We start from the raw sequence: 22,740 nt of genomic DNA, 5'->3' as shown, positions 1-22,740 counted from the left end.
GTGCAAATCGGTCCTTCGGATGAGATCATAAACAGAGGTCCTGTGTTGCAGTAGGTGCTGGCACGAAAAAGACCCCTCCCTGCTCAATTGCCCTGATTGCCGAGTATCGGACAAAAATTTATAGCTCTCCACGGGCAAGTGGTGACGTCTCTATATGAGTGAAAACTTTTCGAGAGGGACTTTAAATAACATACAATCAATCAATCGATCTTAAGAACATCAACGCCTTGGTAAGATTTATTTCAGAGCATTCTTAGGTAGTCGTAGTAGATTAAAGTTTGCTAAAATTGCGATTTCTGGCGTAAGCGTGAGCCTAAGTCCAAGATATCCTACTATTTCTAGACTTTTTCTCAAAAGTTTTATATTTTACGTTCCAGGAAAACATCAATACCAGCGCTATAAGAGAAACTGGGAATTTGGCCGTCTCAAACATATTTTCAATACGTGTGAACCGAATTAAATTAATTAACTTTTTATCAATAGCACAATGTATCTAGTACTCAGCAATACCGATGAAAAGAAAATATAACCACTCTTCGATAAAGATCTTGCCAGATTTTAAATTGAACGAAATGAAAACAAAATTCAACAGTATGATAAAATATTTTCACAGGACTATATACTGTACTTGTATTTTTGGCGTATTCAAAATTTAGCACAATCACTGAGCATGAAGTTGTTGGCGTAATCATAAATTAGCGCTACACATGTCTGTGCAGTATATTGTATATGTAAATGATTTCTTAGCGGGATTTATGAATTTGCGCATTGTTGTAAAATGAATGGCCAGGTCTCCTTTCAAGGGGAATTTATCAAGAAAATTCTAAACCCCGGGGGTATGGTGGAGCGACAATAGGGAATCTAAATTTTACTTTGAAATATATATATATATATATATATATATATATATATATATATATATATATATATATATATATATATATATATATATATATATATATATATATATATATAGGGCCACAATAGGGAATGCAAGTTTCACATTGAAATATATATAAATTTTTTTTAAAAAATCTCCCCAAGAACCACTGGGTCCGAAAAGATGAACCTTGTGTAAAAGCACCCCGGGATAGTGTAGATTCTAAATTGTCTAAATCATGACCCTTTAGGATAGGGCGGGGCCATAATCGGTATTACAAGGGGGAAATCTGTTCAAAAACAACATGGCGAAAGTTACTCAGCTGAGCGATGTGGACAATGTGCCTCTTGTTTTGTTCTTTAAATTTTTTATCATCCGTGAGATGAAAGGAAATGAAAGCCATAAGGGAGATCTTTTAATTTACGTTCTTTTAAGGTTTCGTCAAAGGTCAACATGTCTAAAAAATTATTTTTACAATTGCTCCAAAACTATGTGTGGTATGAAGTCAAAACGTTAACATTTTGTAAATATATCACTGATTAATAGATAGAAAGTATTACTTGATAACAAATATTTTTAAAAAGATATTTTTTGAGAAAAATTGTATCAGAAAATGTGCATATTTTTAAAAAATGCACCTGCTTAATTCTGTCCTTTTTGTGAAAACCAACATTGTAGAAATAATATATGTTTATCATTGAAGGGCAAATTGGACGTGAATGGTCTCTGAAAGGCTGTTATTGAAAACATGACATGTATAAAGACAAGACCCCTATAAAATCCGGGAGAGTCTATAAGCCCGTCCGCCATTTGCAGTGTACTTTCACTTTCAAGTCTTAACATTTGGACAAAATAAACAGGGAAAACAACTTTCAGAGGCTATCCAAGTCCAACTTGCCCTTCATTGATAAACATATTTTGTTTCTACAATGATGGTTTTCACTAAAAACACGGAACTAATTAGGTGTATTTTTTTAAAAATATATGCAATTTTTAGAAGAATTTTTCTCAATTAATATTATTCCAAGTATTTTTTTTATCAAGTGATACTTTCTATCTGTTAATCAATAAATAATTTATAAACTGTAAAAGTTTTAACTTTATACCTTACATAGTTTTGGGGCTATTGTAAAAATAAATTTTTGGACATGTTGACCTTTGACGAAACCTTAATATTATGGTTTTAAATTTTCACAATTTCTCATAAAGTACCAATAGCAATGGTTTTAATTTCATGTTGCAAGATATCAATTTAAATGTCGTATGAGCATTTAAACGTTTTAAAAAATTAAGGATAGCATTCAGGATAGGTTAAAACTTCACAGGCTGAATCGTGAACATTGTGAAATTAAAATTTTCGTGATTATTTACCAATCTACAGTATACCTGATTTTACTGATATATATCATTACTTTACAAACTTTATTTACAAATAACAAACTTAATACATATATACAAAAGCATTATAAGGATTTCTATATATGTACATACAATATTGTCGTAGAAACCAAAAATTTCAATTTTTCTTTTAAAATTAAGGGTAATATTACAATAAACAAAACCAAATTTTAATATCATGCTAAGAATAAAAAAAAAACGTAAAGAAATTTTAAGGTAGAAAGTGAGAGGGGTGGGGAGTCTTTCTTACCTCTGAAGTTCTGAACTCTAACAATCAGGGTATATTATCATGATTATTAATTATTTCTGTGCTCGAGGTCCTTTATTTCTTGTATCCTCATCAATGTAGCATTTTGTATGTTTTGTGATGTATATCTGAGAGATTGTTGGTAGGAGTATAGAGCAGCTTGATAGTTCCCTGTCACCTGTTGACGGATTCCTAAAATCTCCCAAGATATGTCTCTTTGATGTACATCTGTATACTCCCTCTGATCATTGTGGACCAGGTCCTGTAGGTCATTAAGAGATGTTTGAGCTCTCACTGGGTCTACATGTCTGTAACACAAGACCTCTAACATGTGTATCAAAACAAAGAGTGGGATATATAACACAGGGTGTCCAGACTGTAACCCAGACTGTTGTTCTGGCACTAATTCATTGATGTAACAGATTTTATTTTCAATAGAAATATCCCATGCTACAGCATGTCTCATCTTTGTAGACCAGGACCGTTCCCTTATGGACTTACTATACATGGACCATACTGCATTTTTAGTTAAATTGTTGAGATATAATACATAGGGCCGTGCTAATTTAACATTTGTCATTTCTAGAACTGATAAAGCTTCCTTGTATCTAAGTGCCTTGTAGTAAAACATTGCAATAAACAACATATCAGAAGTACACCCAAACTTGGCTGCTAATTTCAGCATATAACTGAATGTTTTGTTAGCCATATACACATGTTTGTTCACTGCTGAGCTAGTATATACATTTAATGACGCAAAAGCAATGTTCTGGAGTACATGTGATGTAAACCTCCGTAACATGAGAACCTGGTACTGGGCCAGGGGTAAAAATATAAACTTTTCTACAGCACTAAAGAACCTAATGCATGAGTGAATAGTATCTACTGGTAGATCAGTGAGATACATCTCCCGAAATAGATTTAATTCAAACAAAATCCTGGAAATCAGCATGTTTTTATCTGTATCAACAGATTGTCTGGGATTTTGAACGACAATTGAAACACTAGACCCGATTGATGGACAATGAAGCAGTGATACTAAACCCTTCTCATACAAATCATAAAGCCTAAGAAATAATTTGCTTTGTGCTTCACCATAAATACCACTCAGAAACATGTTGTTTTCTGGAATAAAGAAGTTTGGACATATCCCCTCATACACCCATTTAAGTATAAGTTTAAAGCATACCCAGAAACACCCTAGGAGATTTTGAGGACACCAATTAGGTATTATGTTTTGTTGTACCACCCAGAAAACTGCTGTCTTCATGTGATAGGAACAAAGCAATTTATCTTTATCCCTTAATCCATCATTAATAGACTCTTTTAAGAACAGTTTAAGTAACCCATAGGTTAAGAATTGGCAATGGTTCATTGAATATACAATTTTTTTTCTGCCAAAGAGAATGACATTCTCCATTCTTTGTCTGTGTGTTTTCCTAATTTGTGTCCTATTGCTACAAAGTGACATCCATTTCTGACTATATCATCAACAATAAAAGGCGGTGGCCATGAGTGACACCTGTCTATCCATTTGGAGGCAGGATGGGGCCAAAAATCACAGACAAAACAATGGGCATAGTCATACTCTGTTCCTACCATAACACCACTACCACAGGGACCATGTTCCGTAGAATTAGGTATAACTTCTGAACATGTGATCTCTCTATATCTGGAACTGGATATGTAGAGTCTGTCATTTATTTTCATACATGCATTCATTACACTTTCCTTGTGTGTTGATGTCAGTAATTCGAGTAAAACAAATCCTGGTGGGCTATCGGAACAATCACAGAGAATCAGTGTTTTTCTATTTAAGTCATATTTCTTAGCCTGATCTAGGTCCCATATAGCGATGTGGTCATTTGGCCAAAACATTAAGTCCAAATCTGACCCCTGTAGCCTGAATCCTTCGCTGGTACTCCCACTAATCATCATACTTTCTTCTTCTCTTGTGTTTATTACTTGATTTGTTATCAGTTCCCCGAAGTCCATCAATTCTCTTCTCATGATCACCTCTTGAAAGGACCCCACTTTGACACACAGTCCCTTAAACACAGACTCTGATAAACGCTGTCCCTGGACAAAAACATTAAAAATGAATATAAAAATGTATTTTTAATTTCACAATTAATCAGTTTAATTTGTAATTATATATTTATACCAAAATCATACAGCTCATCATTAACACGTTTACTGTAACATATCTGACTTACATTTATAGAGAATTTTAGAATATAAAGAAACATTAAGTAGCCTGTAATGATTATAGTTATATAGATATGTGTATGTACAAGTTTGGGTTTTCTACTTACAGCCATTTGTACAAAGACATTTTAAATATTATAACATTCCTGTTCACTTTGAAATCTATAATTAGAAGTGGAAAATCTCTATATTAATTGTACTTTCAGTTTATAAATAAAATATTTGTGCAATCATGCAGTAATATCTTAATTGGATATCGTTATGAACTGTTTGTTTTTGTTTGTTTTTATGCCCCCGTAAACGAAGTTTCGGGGGTATATAGTTTTTGTCGTGTCCGTCTGTCTGTCTGTCTCTCTGTTTGTCTGTTTGTCCCCAAAAACTTTAACCTTGTCCATAACTTTTAATTTAGCAGAGCTGTGACTTTCAAATTTCACTTGTGTATTCTTTGTGACAAGACCTTTCTTTGGGTACCACCAAATTTGACCTTTTGACCTTGACCTTGGAATTTGACCAACTTTTACACAAAAAATTCAAATTTTTACTTTGGCCATAACTTTTGAACAGTAGATACCAGGACATTTATACTTCAAATATACATTCTTTGTGGCAAGATCTTTTACTGGATACCAACAACTTTGACCTTTTGACCTTGACCTTGGAGATTTACGTAATAACGAAAAAACTTTAACCTTGGCAATAACTTTTGAACGGTAAGGGTTAGAGCTCTTATACTTCACATATGTAATCCTTGTAAGAAGACACTTTATTGGATACTTAGAACGTTAACCTTTGACCTTGACCTTGGAATTTGACCTACTTTAAAAAAAATAAACATTGATCATACCTTTTGAAGGGTAAAAGCTAGTGCTTTAATGCTTTATATTTTTAATCCTTGTGACAAGAACTTTCATTTGATATCAAGACCTTTGACCCTTTGACCTTGACCTTAGAGTTTGACATACTTTTAAAAAATCTTAACCTTGGCCATAACTTTTGAACGGTTAAGGCTAGAGCTTCCATTCTTCACATTTAAATTTTTTGGAGCAAGGGCATTTATTGGATACTAATAACCTTGACCTTTTAAACTTGACCTTGGATATTTCCGGACTTATGAAAAAACATTAACCTTGGCAATAATTTTTGAAGAGTAAGAGCTAGGGCTTTCATACTTCATATATGTAATTCTTGTAACAAGACCTTTCATTCAATACCCAAAACCTTGACCTTTTGACATTGATCTTGGAGTATAACCTACTAATATAATATTTTTAGCCTTGGTCATAACTTTTGAATGGTTAGGACTAGGGTTTCTATACCTCAAACATGTGATCTTTGTAGAAAGATCCTACATTGGATACCAATAACCCTGACCTTCTGACCTTGATCTTTAAGATTTTTGTACTTATGAAAAAAACTTAGCCTTGCCATAACTTGGGAACAAATGGTGATAGGGCTTTCATGTTTTACAATTGTATTTCCAGTTAGGAAACCCTACTTTGGGTACCAATATATTAAATTTGCATCTAAGAAATGTTCAGTCTTCACAATGTTGCCATACGGGGGCATCAGTGTTTCACAAACACATCTTGTTTTTTTTTTTTTTTATTATTTTTGTTGTTTGTATATGACCATGATTATTGTAGTTATAAATATTTGTCGTTAAAAAATAACGACATATACTAAAGATTAATTGATAATTAATTTGCCCTCCTTTGCTACTCAGATAACATACTGATAACCATTATACCACTAGTAATAATAACATATTTTCTATATAATGAGTAGTTTAAAGTAAGATCAAGTCCACCTCTAAGTATTAACCGTAATATCTTTCAGAACAAAATGGCATAAATGTTGCATCTAAGGATGCAGAGCTCATGTAGTAGCTTATTAGGTTAATGCATGTATGTGACTTTGCCTTAACATTTATTGACATGAGCTCTGAATAATCTCTTGATTTGAACATATTTTATTGTATAAATACTATACAAATGGTTTGAACACATATAATCTCTTATTACTTATGTTTATTAAATACTTACTTTGCTTTATCTGGGGATTTTTCATGTAGAACAAATTGTATTAGAACGATAATTTACAAAATAAAAATTCAAATAAAAAATCCCCGAGGCTTGGTTCTGTGTTGAAATTTTGAATTCTATCTACCATGATATATACCAGTATTTGATTCAATAAATTGTTTAACCCTGGTTAATATTTTTAAAACAATGAATGAACAAAGCATTATAAAAATAGATTTGTATTTTATGTTTGATTTCGCTGTAGTCATAATTCAATTTGTGGGCCCCTCCATCCCTCAAAATTAGGTATCTTACACCAAGGCCTATATTTTTTTTTCTGTTTAAAATTACATGTATAATGTTATCGTGCATGGCATCTAAAAAATGTTATTTAAAAAAATAATAATAATCCAGTCCTTGTGTACTTTGGGTCTGATTACAAAAAAAATGGTACAGTTACAAAAACACCACAACACACACACACACACCCTCCCTCACACACCCTCATACACACACACACACACACCCTCTCACACACGCACACACACACACACACACACTCACTCACCCTACCTCTCACACCCTCACACACACACCCTCACACCCTTTCTCACACACACACCCTCACACCCTTTCTCTCACACACACCCTCTCTCTCTCTCTCTCTCTCTCTCTCTCTCTCACAAACACACACACAAACAATTATTCAATATAAACAAACACGAGGCTAAGGGTCCAGATCGCTCACCTGAGTACTGTGGCTAGGGGAAAAGCAAAAATCAGTTGGGTATTGAAAAGGTTAAATGTATAAGTGGTCCTGATCAATTAAGGAGAAGGGGTATACGTATGATCAAAATTGAGAGTACACTAACAAAGGATGCTTACATTTTTTTGGACTGTGACTTTTTCACCGTAAGTTTGACCTTTCATTGCGGCCACACCTTACCCCCTGGAGGTCATGATTCGAATAAACCCCTCTTGAGAAGATTTTTAAAGGTTTTTTTTTATATATTGCTATGTAAAACTTTGATCGCATTTTGTGGTCCCACCCTGCCTTTGGGGATAGTGATTTAAGCAAATAAGAAATCTACATTACATGGCAATGATTCCACAAAAGTTTTATTTTTCCTGACTCATGCATTTATTTTCATGAATTATTTTTTTTAATCATGTCAGCTAATACAATTCATCATTGAGTCCAATGCTGATTGACGTTTTTCATACTTAGTGTTAGTCCATTATTGATACACTGAATTGAGGGATTTTTCCGTTATTTCCTGATCATGACAAGGAGCACACAGCGGGGGTGCCCGGTCGGCAGATATTGTTCACTCCTCCATCATCCATGGCACCTGCTCCCATATCTGATGTTTTGAGGGTCCGCTCTGCTCCTATTTTGTATTGTTTTATGGACTTTTGATCTAGAATACTATTCGTTTTCTCCATATGTTTCATTTGTTCAACAACATTTCTTCTTAAGAAAATTGGTACCCATGGGAATTGCAATAGATTTTCGGAATTCCTGGTCTCCAAAAAACCACATAGATATTGTCAGTCCAAAACTCAAGCATCTTTTTGATGTCAACTTCAGAGTACTTGTGTGTGCTGACAGAATGTGTTTTAACAAAATTAATTTTCAAATGACCAGGAAAGTAAAACGAGTTTTATTTTTATTGAAAACACAACTTTCAATGATGTCAAAATGCCGTTGGGAATGGTTGTGTATAAAGTTGAAAAGTCGTAAGTTTATAAGCTGTTGATTTTTGTTAAATCTTGTGATTTCAAATTGTCCAAAAGTTCTTTGGAATTTTTGAGTATCAACATCTGATTCACACCACTTCTTTAATATTTTGTTGCACAGTCCTCTTGAAGTCTCGCCTTCACTACCGTTAATATATTAGTGAGGATTAAAGAAAGAGGCTTGATTGAACATTTACTGGAACTAGCTATGTATCTTTATTCGTAAGAATTCTTATGAAGTTTCGGAATCCAATATATACTAATATATGGTAGTTTAAAATCATGTTGGTTCTTTGGGATATTAAAAGTATTCAAAACTGTCATATGATTTTGAAGATTTTTTTCCTTAGAAAGGAAACCATTAGTACTAGTATAAGTTGGATATATACTTGTAGAATTAATTCCAAGTTCTTCTAAAATACAATTCATATCATTAGCCTTACAAACGAAGACAATAATGTTATATGTACCTAGCTGCTTTGTCAGCAGGGACCAGTGCGCACTGATCATGTAATCTTTATAGTTTTTTTTTTACTTCGATCTGGATTATTGATCAGGACATATGGTTTTCATATTGTAAACATTTTTTTTCAAAACGCTACTCCACCTACAGTTTTTGTCTGATTTCAATATAACTTGGCACACAAGTAGACTACACTAACGTACATGCATGAATGCAGATTCTTCCCTATAAATATTACCAATCACATCTTTGCTGTTCTTGAGAAAAAGATTTCGCTCATTGTAGCTTACCTTACCCCTGGCTGGGGCGAACTGTCCCGCACTCAGGTGGGGGTGTCATAATTTGAACAAACTTGAATTTACAGTACCTGACAATGATTCACATGAGTTTCATCTTTCTTGGCCGACTGGTTTTTTTTTTAGAAGAAGACGTTTCAATGATGCCACTGATTTTTGTACTGATGTAAAACATGAAATTTACAAGCTTTTTCTGATGTAACACAAGTAATCATGTAATGAACATGCTTTACTGATGTTAGACATGTAATTCACAGGCTTTTACTGAAATAGCACATGCCGTTTACATACTGATGTAACACATGTAATTTACAGGCTTTTACTGATGTAATGTATGTAATTTACAGGCTTTTACTGATGTAACACATGTAACTCACCACTGTCGCAAACCACAGCCCAAATGTACGATCCTCTCCCATCATTGGAGGGAGCTTAATGCAAAATCCAGGCCGTGGCTTCAGACGATGGTAATTCACAGGTTTTAACTGATGTAACACATGTAATTACGGATGTAACATGAGTAATTTACAGGCTTTTACTGATGTAACACATGTAAGAAACAGGTTTTTACTGATGTTACACATGTAATTGACAGGCTTTTACTCAAATAACATATGTAATTTACAGACTTTTACTTATGTATCACATGATTGACAGGCCTTTGCTGATGTAACACAAGTAATATACAGGCTTTTACTGATGTAACACATGTTATTTTTCAGGCTTTTACTGATGTAACACATGTAATGCACACTTTTTCTGATTTAACAAATGTAATTTACAAACTTTTACTGATGTTACACATGTAATAGACAGGCCTTTACTGATGTAACACTTGTAATTTACAGACTTTTAATGATTACCACATGAAATTGACAGGCTTTTACTGATGTAACACATGTAATTGACAGGCATTTACTGATGTAACACATGTTAGTTACAGGCTTTTAATAATATAACACATGTGATTTGTAGGTTTTTACTGATGTAATGCATGTAATTATAGGCTTTTACTGATATATCACATGTAAGTTAAAGGCTTTTACTTATAAAACAAAAGTGATTTGTAGGCTTTTACTGATGTAACATATGTAATTTACAGGGTTTTGCATGTAATTCAAATGCTTTTAATGAAACAACACATATAATTAAAATGCTTTTAAAAATAAAACACATGTAATATATAGGCTTTTACTGATGTAATGCATATAACTCCAAAGATTTTACTGATATATCACATGTAATTTAGAGACTTTTACTGATGTAATGTATGTAATTTATAGGTTTTTACTGATGTAACACGTTATATACAGGCTTTTACTGATATAACACATGTAGTTTACAGGCTTTTTCTGATGTAACACGTGTAATTTACAGGCCTTTACTGATGTAATACACATAATTTAAAGACTTTTACTGATCTATCACATGTAATTGACAGGCTTTAACTGATGTACTACAAGTACATAACAGTCTTTTACTGATGTTACACATGTAACAAGACTTTTACTGATGTAACACATGTAATTGACAGGCTTTTACTGATGTAGTTAACACATGTAAATTACAGACTTTTACTGATTTATCACATGTAATTTACCAGGCTTTTACTAATGTAACACTTGAATTTATACACTGATGTAACTCATGTAATTTACAGGCTTTTACTGATGTAACACATGTAATTTACAGGCTTTACTGATGTAACACATGTAATTTACAGGCTTTACTGATGTAACACTTGAAAGGACTACCAGTATATATTATGAGCCAATTTTGACCCCTTAAAAATCAACATTTTAGAGTGATACTCAGATATGTTTATTTTGTATTTATTTTGTAGAAGATAATATATTAGAATTATTTCCAATATATTTTTCACATTTATTTGCACTCACTGGCTGTAAAGAACATCAGAAATAATGGTATTTTTGCTGTCTAACCAAAAAATTCAAAATTATGCCTTTTTCTTAATGTTTTTTCTTATGGGAAACATAGAGCGCAGTGTAGAACATACATAATTTTTCTTTCACTAATTAGTATTTGATGGATACATCATTGATAAAAATATAAAGTTTGTTCTGGTCTGTGCTCAATAGTTTCTTGAAGAAAAACTGCTTGAAAATAAGCAGTTTTATACAAAATATGCTAAATTGGCGGAAAAATGTGAACTTTATGACATAATATTTCTAAATTAGTGGCATTTTTATCAAATTTTGAAAATTACCAATAAAAGTCACATGTATAGACGTGCAAATTAATTAACACTATATATAAAGTAAAATTAAGATATATTCATTTTAAGGGGCCATTTGAGGTGCTTATCATATATTGCTCTTTACAGGCTTTTACTGATGTAATGCGCATAATTTACAGGCTTTAACTGATATAACACATGTAATTTACAGGCTTTAACTGAAGTAACACATGTAATTTACAGGCTTTTACTGATGTAACACATGTAATTTACAGGCCTTTATTGATGTAATACACATAATTTACAAGCTTTTACTGATGTAACACATGTAATTTACAGGCTTTCAGTCATGTTACCTCCTATTTTACCAATGGAATGATGGACATGTTATGAGAGTTGGAGCTTCTATATAGATGGCGGGATATGTAGGATATGTCAACATCACACTTAGAGAAAGAACTATAGAATAATTCTCTGATTTCAGTTAGATGTGTAACTTAACGTTTTATAGGTGTCATGTAATGGCGTTTTAATACTTAAGGTGGAATATCCCTCTGATAAGAGAGAAAACTCTTCTGATAAGAGAGATAACTTTCTTCAGACATTTTGTCATGAAATTCAGTGAATTGTCATGTCAGATTTCACAACTTTCATTCTTGGGAACCATTATATAGTCATCTCAATCAAACTTACTCTATGGTACAAATGTTGACTTATACCGTATATACTCGCCTATAAGTCGGTTTTTTGGGAGTTAAATTTTGGTCCTAAACTACATGTCTGACTTATAGGCGAGTCATATAGACATTGGTATTTTTATGGATAGTGAAATGTGGCATTTTATATATGTTTCCATTACTTATTGATGGACAAGCTCTCACTTATGTAAAGCCATTCAACGATTATACATGTATAAGATACAAGTATTTACTTATTTTAATAGTTTTGTCTTTATCTTAAGGATGCATTTCGTATTTGTTTAATGATTCAAAATTAAATATCCGCGTTATTTGGAGAAAGAAAATTATTTAAAACCAGGTATAAACAACAGTGCATTGATGTAAAATGTCTAAAACAATTCTGGCAAAAAATTTTACCGACTTATAAGCGGGTCAATGGCAAATCCCTCTGAATGAGCCTCAAAAAATACAACCGCCTTATAGGCGGATAGACTTATAGGCGAGTATATACGGTAGTTTCTATTGCTAGAATGTACATTAATTATTTATAATAATTTACTTAAAACATTTATACTCTGTTCCTTTAAACAGTGTAAATTGAGAAATCTCTATCTCTTAAAGTATAGTTCTTTTAATTGTACAGAAATTTCAGATGCATTGTTGTTTATAAACATTTAATTAATATTTTGTTTCATTAAAAAATATTTTCAAGGGCGATAATGGAACGATAACTCTTGTTTATGGATGCGTGTTATTTTACTTGCACAGAAAACAATTTGTAATTGTGGTTTAAAAAGCGGCGCTTCAGTATGTTTTCTAATGGGAATTAGAAAGGTATGAGAGTAAATATTATTTTTTAATATACCTCATATTTCTAATTTAATTGTGAGATAAAAAATAATTAATCTTTCTATTTACCACATCAAATTTTGTTCACATCAACTTATTGATTTAACATATTATTTATTTCTGAAAAAGTAAGCAACGCTTCATACTTCAAACTATTTTCCATTTGAATTTAATGCTATAGTTGTTGCTGAAAATCAATGTCTGGATTTTTAAAAAATAAGTCGTGAAATTTGGAGCAGAGGGATATTGCCCCTTAAGAAAACTGAACTTTGAATATGTAGAGTACTTAGGAAAAACAGACTGCATGATTATCAGTGAAAATAAGTCTTAAGTCACTCCATGGACAGTAATGTGTGCAGTTAATAAAAGAAAACAAGAGGCCCATGGGCCACATCACTCACCTGAGCACTAAGGCTAGGAAAAAGTAAAAAATGGTTTTTATTGTAAAGTTTGAATCCAAAAGAAGTCCAATGACCAATCATGGATTTGCTATTTTTTATAAAATGATTTTTAAAGAATTTTCTATATATTTCTATGTAAAACTTTGATCGGCCATTTTTGCCCCACCCTACCCCTTTGGGTCATGATTTGAACAAACTTGAATCTTCACTACCTGAGCATGCTTCCATATAAATATAATGAATTATGGCTTTGACAATCTTGAGAAGAAGATTTTTAAAGAATTTTCCTATACATTTCTATGTTAAACTTTGGTCGGCCATTCTAGCCCCCCCCCCCCTACCCCCGGGGGTCATGATTTGAACAAACTTGAATCTTCACTACCTGAGCATGCTTCCATATAAATATAATGAATTATGGCTTTGTCATTCTTGAAAACAAGATTTTTAAAGAATTTTCTTATATATTTCTATGTAAAACTTTGGTCGGCCATTCTGGCCCACCCCCCCCCCCCACCCCGGGGGGTCATGATTTGAATAAACTTGAATTTACACTACCTGAGCATGCTTCCATATAAATATGATGAATTATGGCTTGGTCATTCTTGAGAAGAAGATTTTTAAAGAATTTTCTTATATATTTCTATGTAAAACTTTGGTCGGCCATTTTGGCCCCGCCCTTCCCCCAGGGGTCATGATTCGAACAAACTTGAAAATATACTATCTGAGCATGCTTCCATATAAATATGATGAATTATGGCTTTGTCATTCTTGAGAAGAAGATTTTTAAAGAATTTTCCTATTTATTTCTATGTAAAACTTTGATTGGCCTTTTTGGCCCCACCCTACCCCCGGGGGTCATGATTTGAACAAACTTGAATCTACACTACCTGAGGATGTTTCTCCTTAAGTTTCATCTTTCCAAGCACAGTGGTTCTTGAGAAGAAGATTTTTAAAATATGCCACAAAATTTTCAGTTATTCCCAATTATCTCCCCTTGAATGAGGGTGTGGCCCTTCATTTGAACAAACTTGAATCCCCTTCACCCAAGAATGCTTTGTGGGAAGTTTGGTTGAAATTGGCCCAGCGGTTCTTGAGAAGAAGTCGAAAATGTGAAAAGTTTACAGAGCTCAGGTGAGCTAAAAAGAGAAATTTTTATGTAATTTGATTTCATTTGTTTCTTTCAGATGATTGTAGGAACATAGCAGTCATTGCTGTGGAACTGATCAAAAGAGGTCATGTGTTTAAGCAGACATCTTATCCTTGACCTCAGACAGAGCGCCATCTGCTGGATCAGAGATCAAAGTCTGAAGAAATAACTGCACATGCTCAGGATCAAGACTGTCTAGATAAAAATCAGTGGCGGGAGATTTGAAGTTCTTGCTCTGTGATAAACTATAGCTGGGATCGTAATGTTCTGTCAGGAGAGCTTCCACAAACTGGGGCCACTGACCACTCTCTCCGAGTGAAAACCATTCACTAAGTTTAGAATTACTGTGATAACTTTTAAGTTTCATAAGTTTTTGTTTTGTAAACTGAAAATTTTCAATATAGTCTGGATAATCTTTTAGGATGTGTTGAACTCTCTTTTCCATTGGGAGGTTGATACGAAAATGCTGTGCTTTCCCCATCTCTGAGTGTAAAGTTCGCGGTACGTGTACATTGCCTATCCTAACACTCTCTGACTCTACCCACACAACTTTCTCCGGATTAAAGGATCGGAGCTTTTCTATCATCTGGGATTCAAACCATTTCTGTGAAGGTTGGGTTCCATTAATTTCTGCCCCCAGAACTGATCCCCTGTGATTAGCAATGCCCTCTAGATCCAATACCTGTTCACCAAAAGCAGACAACTTGGATAAGAGAAATGTTTTTCCGGATCCAGTTGGTCCTAAAATAAGAATAAAATAATATTATGAAATACTAATTTAGTATTAGTATAAAATTAGAATTAAGAAGTGTAATAATTTTCTATGTCTTTCAAACAAATACAATATTCATTTATTCTACAACAAAATCTCTACATAATTGTAAAATGACTTTATGTGTGTATTGCTGTATTAACTACCTGATAAAACCTTGTATGTAAATTTGCCTGGCATCTCATTTAAGCACTCTTTCACCTTCTCTCTGTAAGTCTTATATCCCTTCTCTAAAACATACACATCAAATCCAATCTGTGCCATCACCACGGCAACACTATATGACCTTTGACCTCCTCTCCAACAATAAATCAGGGGAGAGTACTCTTTTGGTTTCTTTATCAGATATTCATGGATCATTTGACTGATATTCTTGGTCACAAGTTCAGCTCCATAAATCCGTCCTTTAAAGGAATCCTGTGAATACAACTTGCCGACTTCGTGTCTCTCAAGGTCACTCAGAACAGGTAGATTTACTGCTCCAGGAATGTGGTCTTCTTTGAATTCCTTCAGAGTTCGAACATCAATCACTTCATTCATATTGGGGTGGAATGGGTCTGTGGTTATTAGTGGCAGCCTTGACTTGGAGAAATGACGGAACTGAGATAATATAAAGCAGCGAATACCACCTGCAGCTGGGGACACCAACATCTGCAAATAGCAAAAAAAGGAGATTTAGTATATGATCAAAATGATTTGAATCCTTTACTTATCCTACTTTGAAAATCCGGATTTAAGGCTGTATTTATTGCTGTATCCTAGTTTCAAGTGTGAGGGATATTTTTCCCTTCCTTTGTTACAAATACAAACCAGTAGAGCTACAGTTTCATGAGAGACAGTAGTATTCTCATTACACAAAATACATGTACCTTGATCAAGGTATTTGTGATACCTTCATCAAGCTATATGGCTTTATCAGGTCCAGGAAAATCACTCTATTTAGCTATATAGGTAAATTTACCTATATAGCTTTATTTACCTATAAAATATAGCTATATTTAGCTATTGTGGAATAAGATTATGTTTTATGAATAGCAGACAAAAAGTCGCATGTAAATTATGGCTGATATATTTTTTAAAAGGATTGATAAAAACAACCTAGGGCATATATAGTAAAAACATTGCCTCTTATAGACACTTTTTAACCAAAAAATGCATCTCTATTGTTTGGATAGCTGGAAGTACGGTGAGGCATGACTAAGTGTGATTGCCTTGCATTGTGCTCAATTATTACCAATCAATTATCTTGTTGACCAAGTTCAAGTTCAAGTTCAATTTATTCTCTCAAACCATATCAATGGTACATGAGGTTCAACAATATATGTACAATATATACAAAAAATAAAATACAAGATGCACGTGAAATGGAGGAAATACATTCAAATAAAGTAACATAAATAATTATGGAGGACAGACTTTTTCATATACTCTATTTATGTAACTGCATAGTTTAATTAATACTTTGTAGTCAGCAGATGACAACAATTCTGAGAATTTGAAAAAATTTGGTCTATTACAATATTTACTAGGAAGATATTTTTTTTAGGGATGTCAACGAATATTCGAATATTCATTCGATGAGTTGATATTCGAATATAAATTTGAGATTCGAATATTCGTTTTTCAGTATGCAAGCATTAAAAAGAGAGAAAACCAGGCAAGTTTTATTAGAAATTGAATCAAGTTTGTACAAAATAAAAAAAAAAAAACACTCCTCTTGGATTACCTTAAAGGTGTGAAGAGTGTATCTATTAGCCTAAGAGTAATTAATTTATTTGTTCACTTAATTAGTGGTATAATAGTTTCCAGAACTAACAATCAGCTTGTATTGTTGTAAGTACTCAGTTTTACAGTAAACACACAGACTTTTTGTTTATGTAAATATCATTAAAAATCATTATCAGGAAATAATAATTAGCAAAAAGTAATTGCTTTTAATATTTCACCGTTAGATAATTGTTCTGCTTGGTATAAATTTGTAGGAGTTATCAGTGTAGACTTTAGTAAGACGATCAATTAATCTGGAAGATATCATGGAATCTTTTGAATTTTTAAAAATCAATCATTACATTTTGGATGTATACAATTAAATAATTTTACAAAATATATATAATTGTAGTGCATTTTCCGAACTCAACACGAGATTTTATTCTAAATAATGGCATAAAACCTATACTGCTTGACAGGAGAGTGAAGATTTATATTTAATAATGGAAAATGTATTTATTTTATCGAATATTCGAATATATTCGAATATTCCTATCGAATATTCGAATATCAATTATTGACAATTTTGACATCCCTAATTTTTTTCTATATTCGGAAAAATATTTACATTCTAAAAAGTAGTGATACTCATCAGCTATTTGTCCATTATTACAAATATTACATAGTCTATCATTTTTGGGAATTCCAAACCATCTCCCAGTCTCAACTGGAAGACGTTGATTTGCTGTTCTTAGTTTAATTAAAATTGTTCGAAATTTTTTTGGTAGTAAGGCTAAATATTTTTCAAATCCAAATTCTGTTTTAAAGATACTATAAGTGAGACCTTTAGACGAATCGTGCATATTACTACGCCACTTCTGTATGTACTGATCTTTAAGACGTTGTTCAACTATAGCTTTTAGCCATTTAATATTTAATAAGGTCTGTTCATTCCATACATTTGAGAAGCCACAACTATCAAGTATATTCTTAATACATAAAATCCAAGGGTTCTTATGCCATCCTGAACAAAACTGTTCAAATAAATGTCTATATGTAACATAAACAATCTTATTTTCAGGGCTTACCAATAATTTTGCCCAATAAGATATCATTCTTGAATACACTGTTATATACAAAGGGAAGCGACCCGTTTCGCCATAAACCATATAACTAGGAGTACTACTTTTTAGATTAAAAATATATTTAAAAAATTTAAGATGAATGCGTTCAATTATTTCAATATTCTCAAAACTGCTTTTCTTTGTTAAAGTAGCTGCTTACTCACAGATTAACTGTTATACATAGCCCCAATACTTTTAGATCTTTGATTGCAATTAATTGCACAAAAGGAGAAACATTTTTATACGCGGGTGTAGCGGACAGTATATAGGGAACTTGTACTGCCTCGCCAGTGAGCTAGCTTTTCTGGTGATGCGGTAGAGTCTCCCTCTATTTCAGGCAAGTTAAGCAACGGCGAGCCTGTTTAACCCTTGGATGGGTGACCGCTTCACGTTACAAAATTGGTGGCAGCGTAGTGACTCTGGGTGTCTGGTGTCCTGCTTCAGGAAGTCTTAGAGCTAGGACTTAGTGTCCATATACAGACTTCGTGTCTGTGGACGGCAGGGGTTGCCGTATCTGAAGTCAGGTTCTGACCTACTTCAGGAAGCTCTAAGACTAGGACTTTGTGTCCAAGTACGGACTTCGTGTCCGGGAACGGCATTGGTTGCTGTAGCTGAAGAGGCCCAGATACTCAGAGAGAACTCATGCTAAGCTTTGGGTCGAAGCTTCCCTGAGCGGGGGGAAGTGTAGTGGACAGTATATAAGGAACTTGTACTGCCTCGCCAGTGAGCTAGCTTTTCTGGTGATGTGGTAGAGTCTCCCTCTATTTCAGGCAAGTTAAGCAACGGCGAGCCTGTTTAACCCTTGGATGGGTGACCGCTTCACGTTACAGTGGGTTTTTGGTGAATTGTTTTCAGTCCATTTCAAAGTTGAAAACTAATACTGCCTCATTATGCGACTTTTTGTCTGCTTTTCATAAAACAGACACTTATTCCAAAATAGCTAAATATAGCTATATTTTATAGGTAAATAAAGCTATATAGGTAGATTTACCTATATAGCTGAATATAGTGATTTTCCTGGACCTGTTTATCAAGCTATATACCTAAAGTTTTTTTTTCAGGGTTTTGTGCTAGAAATGTCTTATTCTCTATTGAAAAGTCGACGGCTCGTTTCAATACCCCTCCCCCTCCTTGAGGGGGAGTATTGAAACGAGCCATCGACTTCTCAATATGAGAATAGAGTCAATAGACCTGTCTATTCTGAAATCTGACTTTGCCAAAATTATTCGTGATAGAATATTCATTTTAAAGAATTTACACACCATCAATTATGAGTCGTTGAAATGAGTCAAATTAATTAATTTTAAGACAAAGGTCACACCTTAGAAACTTTTTTTGGAAGTTTTCAACCCGAGTTTCCTTAAATTTTAACTGGAAATAGCTTGCGAAAGGTAAATAAAAAGTGTACGATGTCGAGTTCCGGAATAATATTTTTTTTAAGTTAATGGTCTAATCTAGATAATAGTTAAAAGTGTTTATCTTTTAAGGTTTTATTGTCAATTAATTTCCAAAAATATTTTTGAATAAAATTTGTATTTTTGCAATTTTATTTGATCTGGATGTCGAATAAGTTATGGAAAGATTTAATCATTACCTTTTGCCACGAAGATACATCCGGGAAATTTTATGAAAAGCAGACAGATTGCGGGTAACTTAAACTTTGCAAAGATTCTTAAGAAGACATAATTACCAGTAAAAGGTATATTGATTTTAACGATATAATTATTTTCTGTCAAGTGGTTTCGCCTCCCAACCCCTAACCTCTCTTTAGGGCATATGCATCGCTCACCAGATGCCGCACATTTCTTTATTATTGATTTCTCCAGCATGAATGATAATGAATATGCAAATGTTATATCCCTCTTGCATTGGAAATGTTAAGTTTATTTGATGAGTGAATGTTGATTTTATAGCTGTAGGTTCCCAAATAAAAGAAAAAATATTGAAGCCATTATTAACATGATGCATTTTAAATGTGATTTCTTTGTTGATGATTTATTGAACCTATAAAGGAGTACTACTTGTCCTAAGTTCTGTTGAGTTTTTATATATGCTTAGGTCACTTTAAGTTCCCCAGTATGTATAAAACAAGGCTGGTGTAAGTTTAATACTGGTGGTATTATTTGAAAAATCTTATCACAACCAAAAAGGCATGTCATCTTGTAACCAAGATTCATACAACATGATAATAATTTTTATTATTAAAATTATCAATTTGTATATAAATGAAGATGTTGCATAAAATCCAAAGTGTTATAATTTATCTTTAATCATGTTAATGATTTAGAAAAGTGTAGAAAGCTGAATCAGGTCCATCATTTTCAATGATGCAAAGGTACAAAGCATTGTTTTCAATGATGGAGAAGATACAAAGCATTGTTTTCAATGGTGCTAAAGGTACAATGCATTGTTTTCAAAGTGGGATCCAGCCAAAAAGTAAAATGTTTGGACAGACTTGTTGAAATTCGTCGGTCCTGTCGGCAAGGCCAGTAAGAATTTGTCTAGACCGATAACTTTTAAGAATCCGTCGGTCTAGATGACCATTTGAAAAAAAATTGAGCGTAATGCCAATTTAATAAAGGTCGGGATCGGGATGTGAAGTTCAATGTCACAAACACAGAAAAAATGGCCGCGTACGCAGCATGTTGACGATAGCTAAGTTAATTTGTTATAGCAAAGTCATAAAACTTGTCATTTATGTCTATGTTAAAGACTCTCTATCCCAAGAAAGGAAACTTGTTAGATTGAAGGCTTTTGAAAATAATAAAGGACATTTTGGTGCTGTTATTCATATGATTTTACCAGCATCAAAATAAGGTACAAGTATCTGGTCTGACAGAAGTTTGACTGGTCTGACAAAACATTCGACTTTGTCAGACCAAATGTCTGACAGTGATTAAAAAATTTCGACAAGTCTGTTTGGAAACTCTACATTTGAAAAAGATTGGTGGGTATCTTATTTTAGGATAAATAGCATGTGTATAAGTGGGGGTGTGGGGGGAAGGGGGGGGGCTGCCACTTAACTATACTTTGTATTTCATGCAAGAAAACAAAGTACACATTTTATGTACCATAATTCATAAGTACATTAAAATTGAACCATCTTTTCAAATATTGATCAGGATTAAAATAAGACCTGGGTATTACTATTAGTATTACTACACATATCAATGCATACATGGCAATGTGATATGCATATCAGGAGCTCTTATGATCAATAATTTGATTGATATATTGATAATGAGGTATTTTTATTAACTTGTAGGGCTGGGTATTGGCCGGAGATTTCGTATTGCGATATATTGCGGTATTTTGAACTGTATTGCGATATGTATTGCAATATTTTCAACGTAATAAAAATGGCATTTTTTCACTATATTTACTTTCATTTACACGCAGAATGTACATAATCAAGATAAATAACCTACAAGGAAAAAAATCTTGTTGATTTCTTTAAGTTATGCTCTGAAATGCTCCCACAAAACAACTTCTGTCTTAATGTTTGGCTTAATAACTAACATTCACAAGTCCATTTTTATATTTAATGACAAAATTCCTTAATTTAAGCATATTGCCAATATATCGTTATTACAAAATTGTATTGCGATACGATATTTTTTGTCATTGTATTGCAATATATTGAAATATCGATATTATTGCCCAGCCCTATTAACTTGCATCAAAATGTAATTTTAAAAAGCTTTATTTGTAATCAACAGTGCATCATATCTGTAGTTACTTATTTTCCTTGACTGACTTGAGATGTCAGTCTTTTTTATCATCTATACATAAGATATGAGTGTATTACACCATTTTACCAACATGGCATGTTTACTATGAGTTATCAATATGAATGATCGGGCCAACAATAAAATATTTTTTGTTTGATGTATTTAGACCTATCCATCAAAATCACCCCTACTCCAATCACTTTTTCAGCACTTTAATTTTTAAAATTTAGTTCCAATAGACATTATAGAAATGGATATTCTTTCATTTTGAAGCTAAGGTATATAATTTCTCAGGGATGCTTTTACTGTGGTAGATTGAAAAATTTTCATAGCAATAAATATCAATACTGTCTACTTATTTGGACCAGGTGTGTATTGAAAACATTAATAAATTTCTGAGTCTGTGATTTTTTTGTGACAGTTACCAATTGAATTAGAAAAAAAAGGTTACCTAATAAGCTACCTACCCACCCACCTTCAAAAATATGGGTCAAAGAACTCTGAAGGCAAATGCAGACACAAGAACCAATACCTATATTTTTAATTTTTTTCAGGAAAAAAATCATTGTAGAGGCATTTGATTTATTTTCTATTTTAATATGTGACTTTCCACATGTTCCTTGTAAACAAAGGGTTTGCTTTAGGGAGGGGGGCATCATTGTCAATGTTTAAGAATTCACAAAATCATTAAATGTATTGTTTTTTTTTTGTGGTTTGAAATTTTATATGTTTATTGATTTGCAAAAGCGTTTGAAAAGCAAATTTTGCAAAAGTTTACTAACAGTAACAATTTTACTTGTTTTCTTGTGTAACAACTTTAAAAATTGACCACTAAAATTGCACTTGCACATTTTATTTTAGAGGTTGGATGGGGGAACT

At 33.0% G+C, this 22,740-nt stretch overlaps 2 protein-coding genes across 4 annotated transcripts; both read right to left on the bottom strand.

The window, feature by feature from the left end:
- Positions 1 to 3,896: 3,896 nt before the first annotated feature.
- Positions 3,897 to 4,846, bottom strand: LOC134242993 (uncharacterized). The gene is made up of 2 exons (XM_062725201.1): positions 4,841 to 4,846; positions 3,897 to 4,604 (listed from the first exon to the last, which is right to left on the bottom strand). Exons 1-2 carry the CDS (start codon positions 4,844 to 4,846, stop codon positions 3,897 to 3,899), a joined length of 714 nt encoding a protein of 237 aa, XP_062581185.1.
- Positions 4,847 to 14,563: 9,717 nt separating this feature from the next.
- On the bottom strand, positions 14,564 to 19,538 carry LOC134242990 (tRNA 2-selenouridine synthase-like). 3 transcript variants are annotated; one of them, XM_062725200.1, is made up of 4 exons: positions 19,393 to 19,538; positions 15,446 to 15,950; positions 14,834 to 15,268; positions 14,564 to 14,794 (listed from the first exon to the last, which is right to left on the bottom strand). In XM_062725200.1, exons 1-4 carry the CDS (start codon positions 19,393 to 19,395, stop codon positions 14,622 to 14,624), a joined length of 1,116 nt encoding a protein of 371 aa, XP_062581184.1. In that variant the 5' UTR covers positions 19,396 to 19,538; the 3' UTR covers positions 14,564 to 14,621. The 3 variants fall into 3 exon arrangements, with proteins under 3 accessions (XP_062581184.1, XP_062581182.1, XP_062581183.1); XM_062725198.1 differs by having other exon boundaries at positions 14,564 to 15,268; positions 19,393 to 19,537; XM_062725199.1 differs by having other exon boundaries at positions 14,564 to 15,268; positions 19,452 to 19,535.
- Between the last annotated feature and the right edge of the window lie 3,202 nt (positions 19,539 to 22,740).

This window comes from Saccostrea cucullata, unplaced genomic scaffold (assembly GCF_032062105.1).
Source record: "Saccostrea cucullata isolate Sc308-1 unplaced genomic scaffold, CSIRO_AGI_Scuc_v1 ctg14365, whole genome shotgun sequence".
Taxonomy (NCBI): Eukaryota; Metazoa; Mollusca; class Bivalvia; order Ostreida; family Ostreidae; genus Saccostrea; species Saccostrea cuccullata.
This window is presented reverse-complemented; position numbering and strand designations above follow the sequence as displayed.

Coding starts and splice junctions, on each gene's coding strand:
- LOC134242990 (XM_062725198.1), bottom strand. Junction 15,269..15,445: donor TACATACAAGGTTTTATCAG/GTAGTTAATACA, acceptor TTCTTATTTTAG/GACCAACTGGATCCGGAAAA.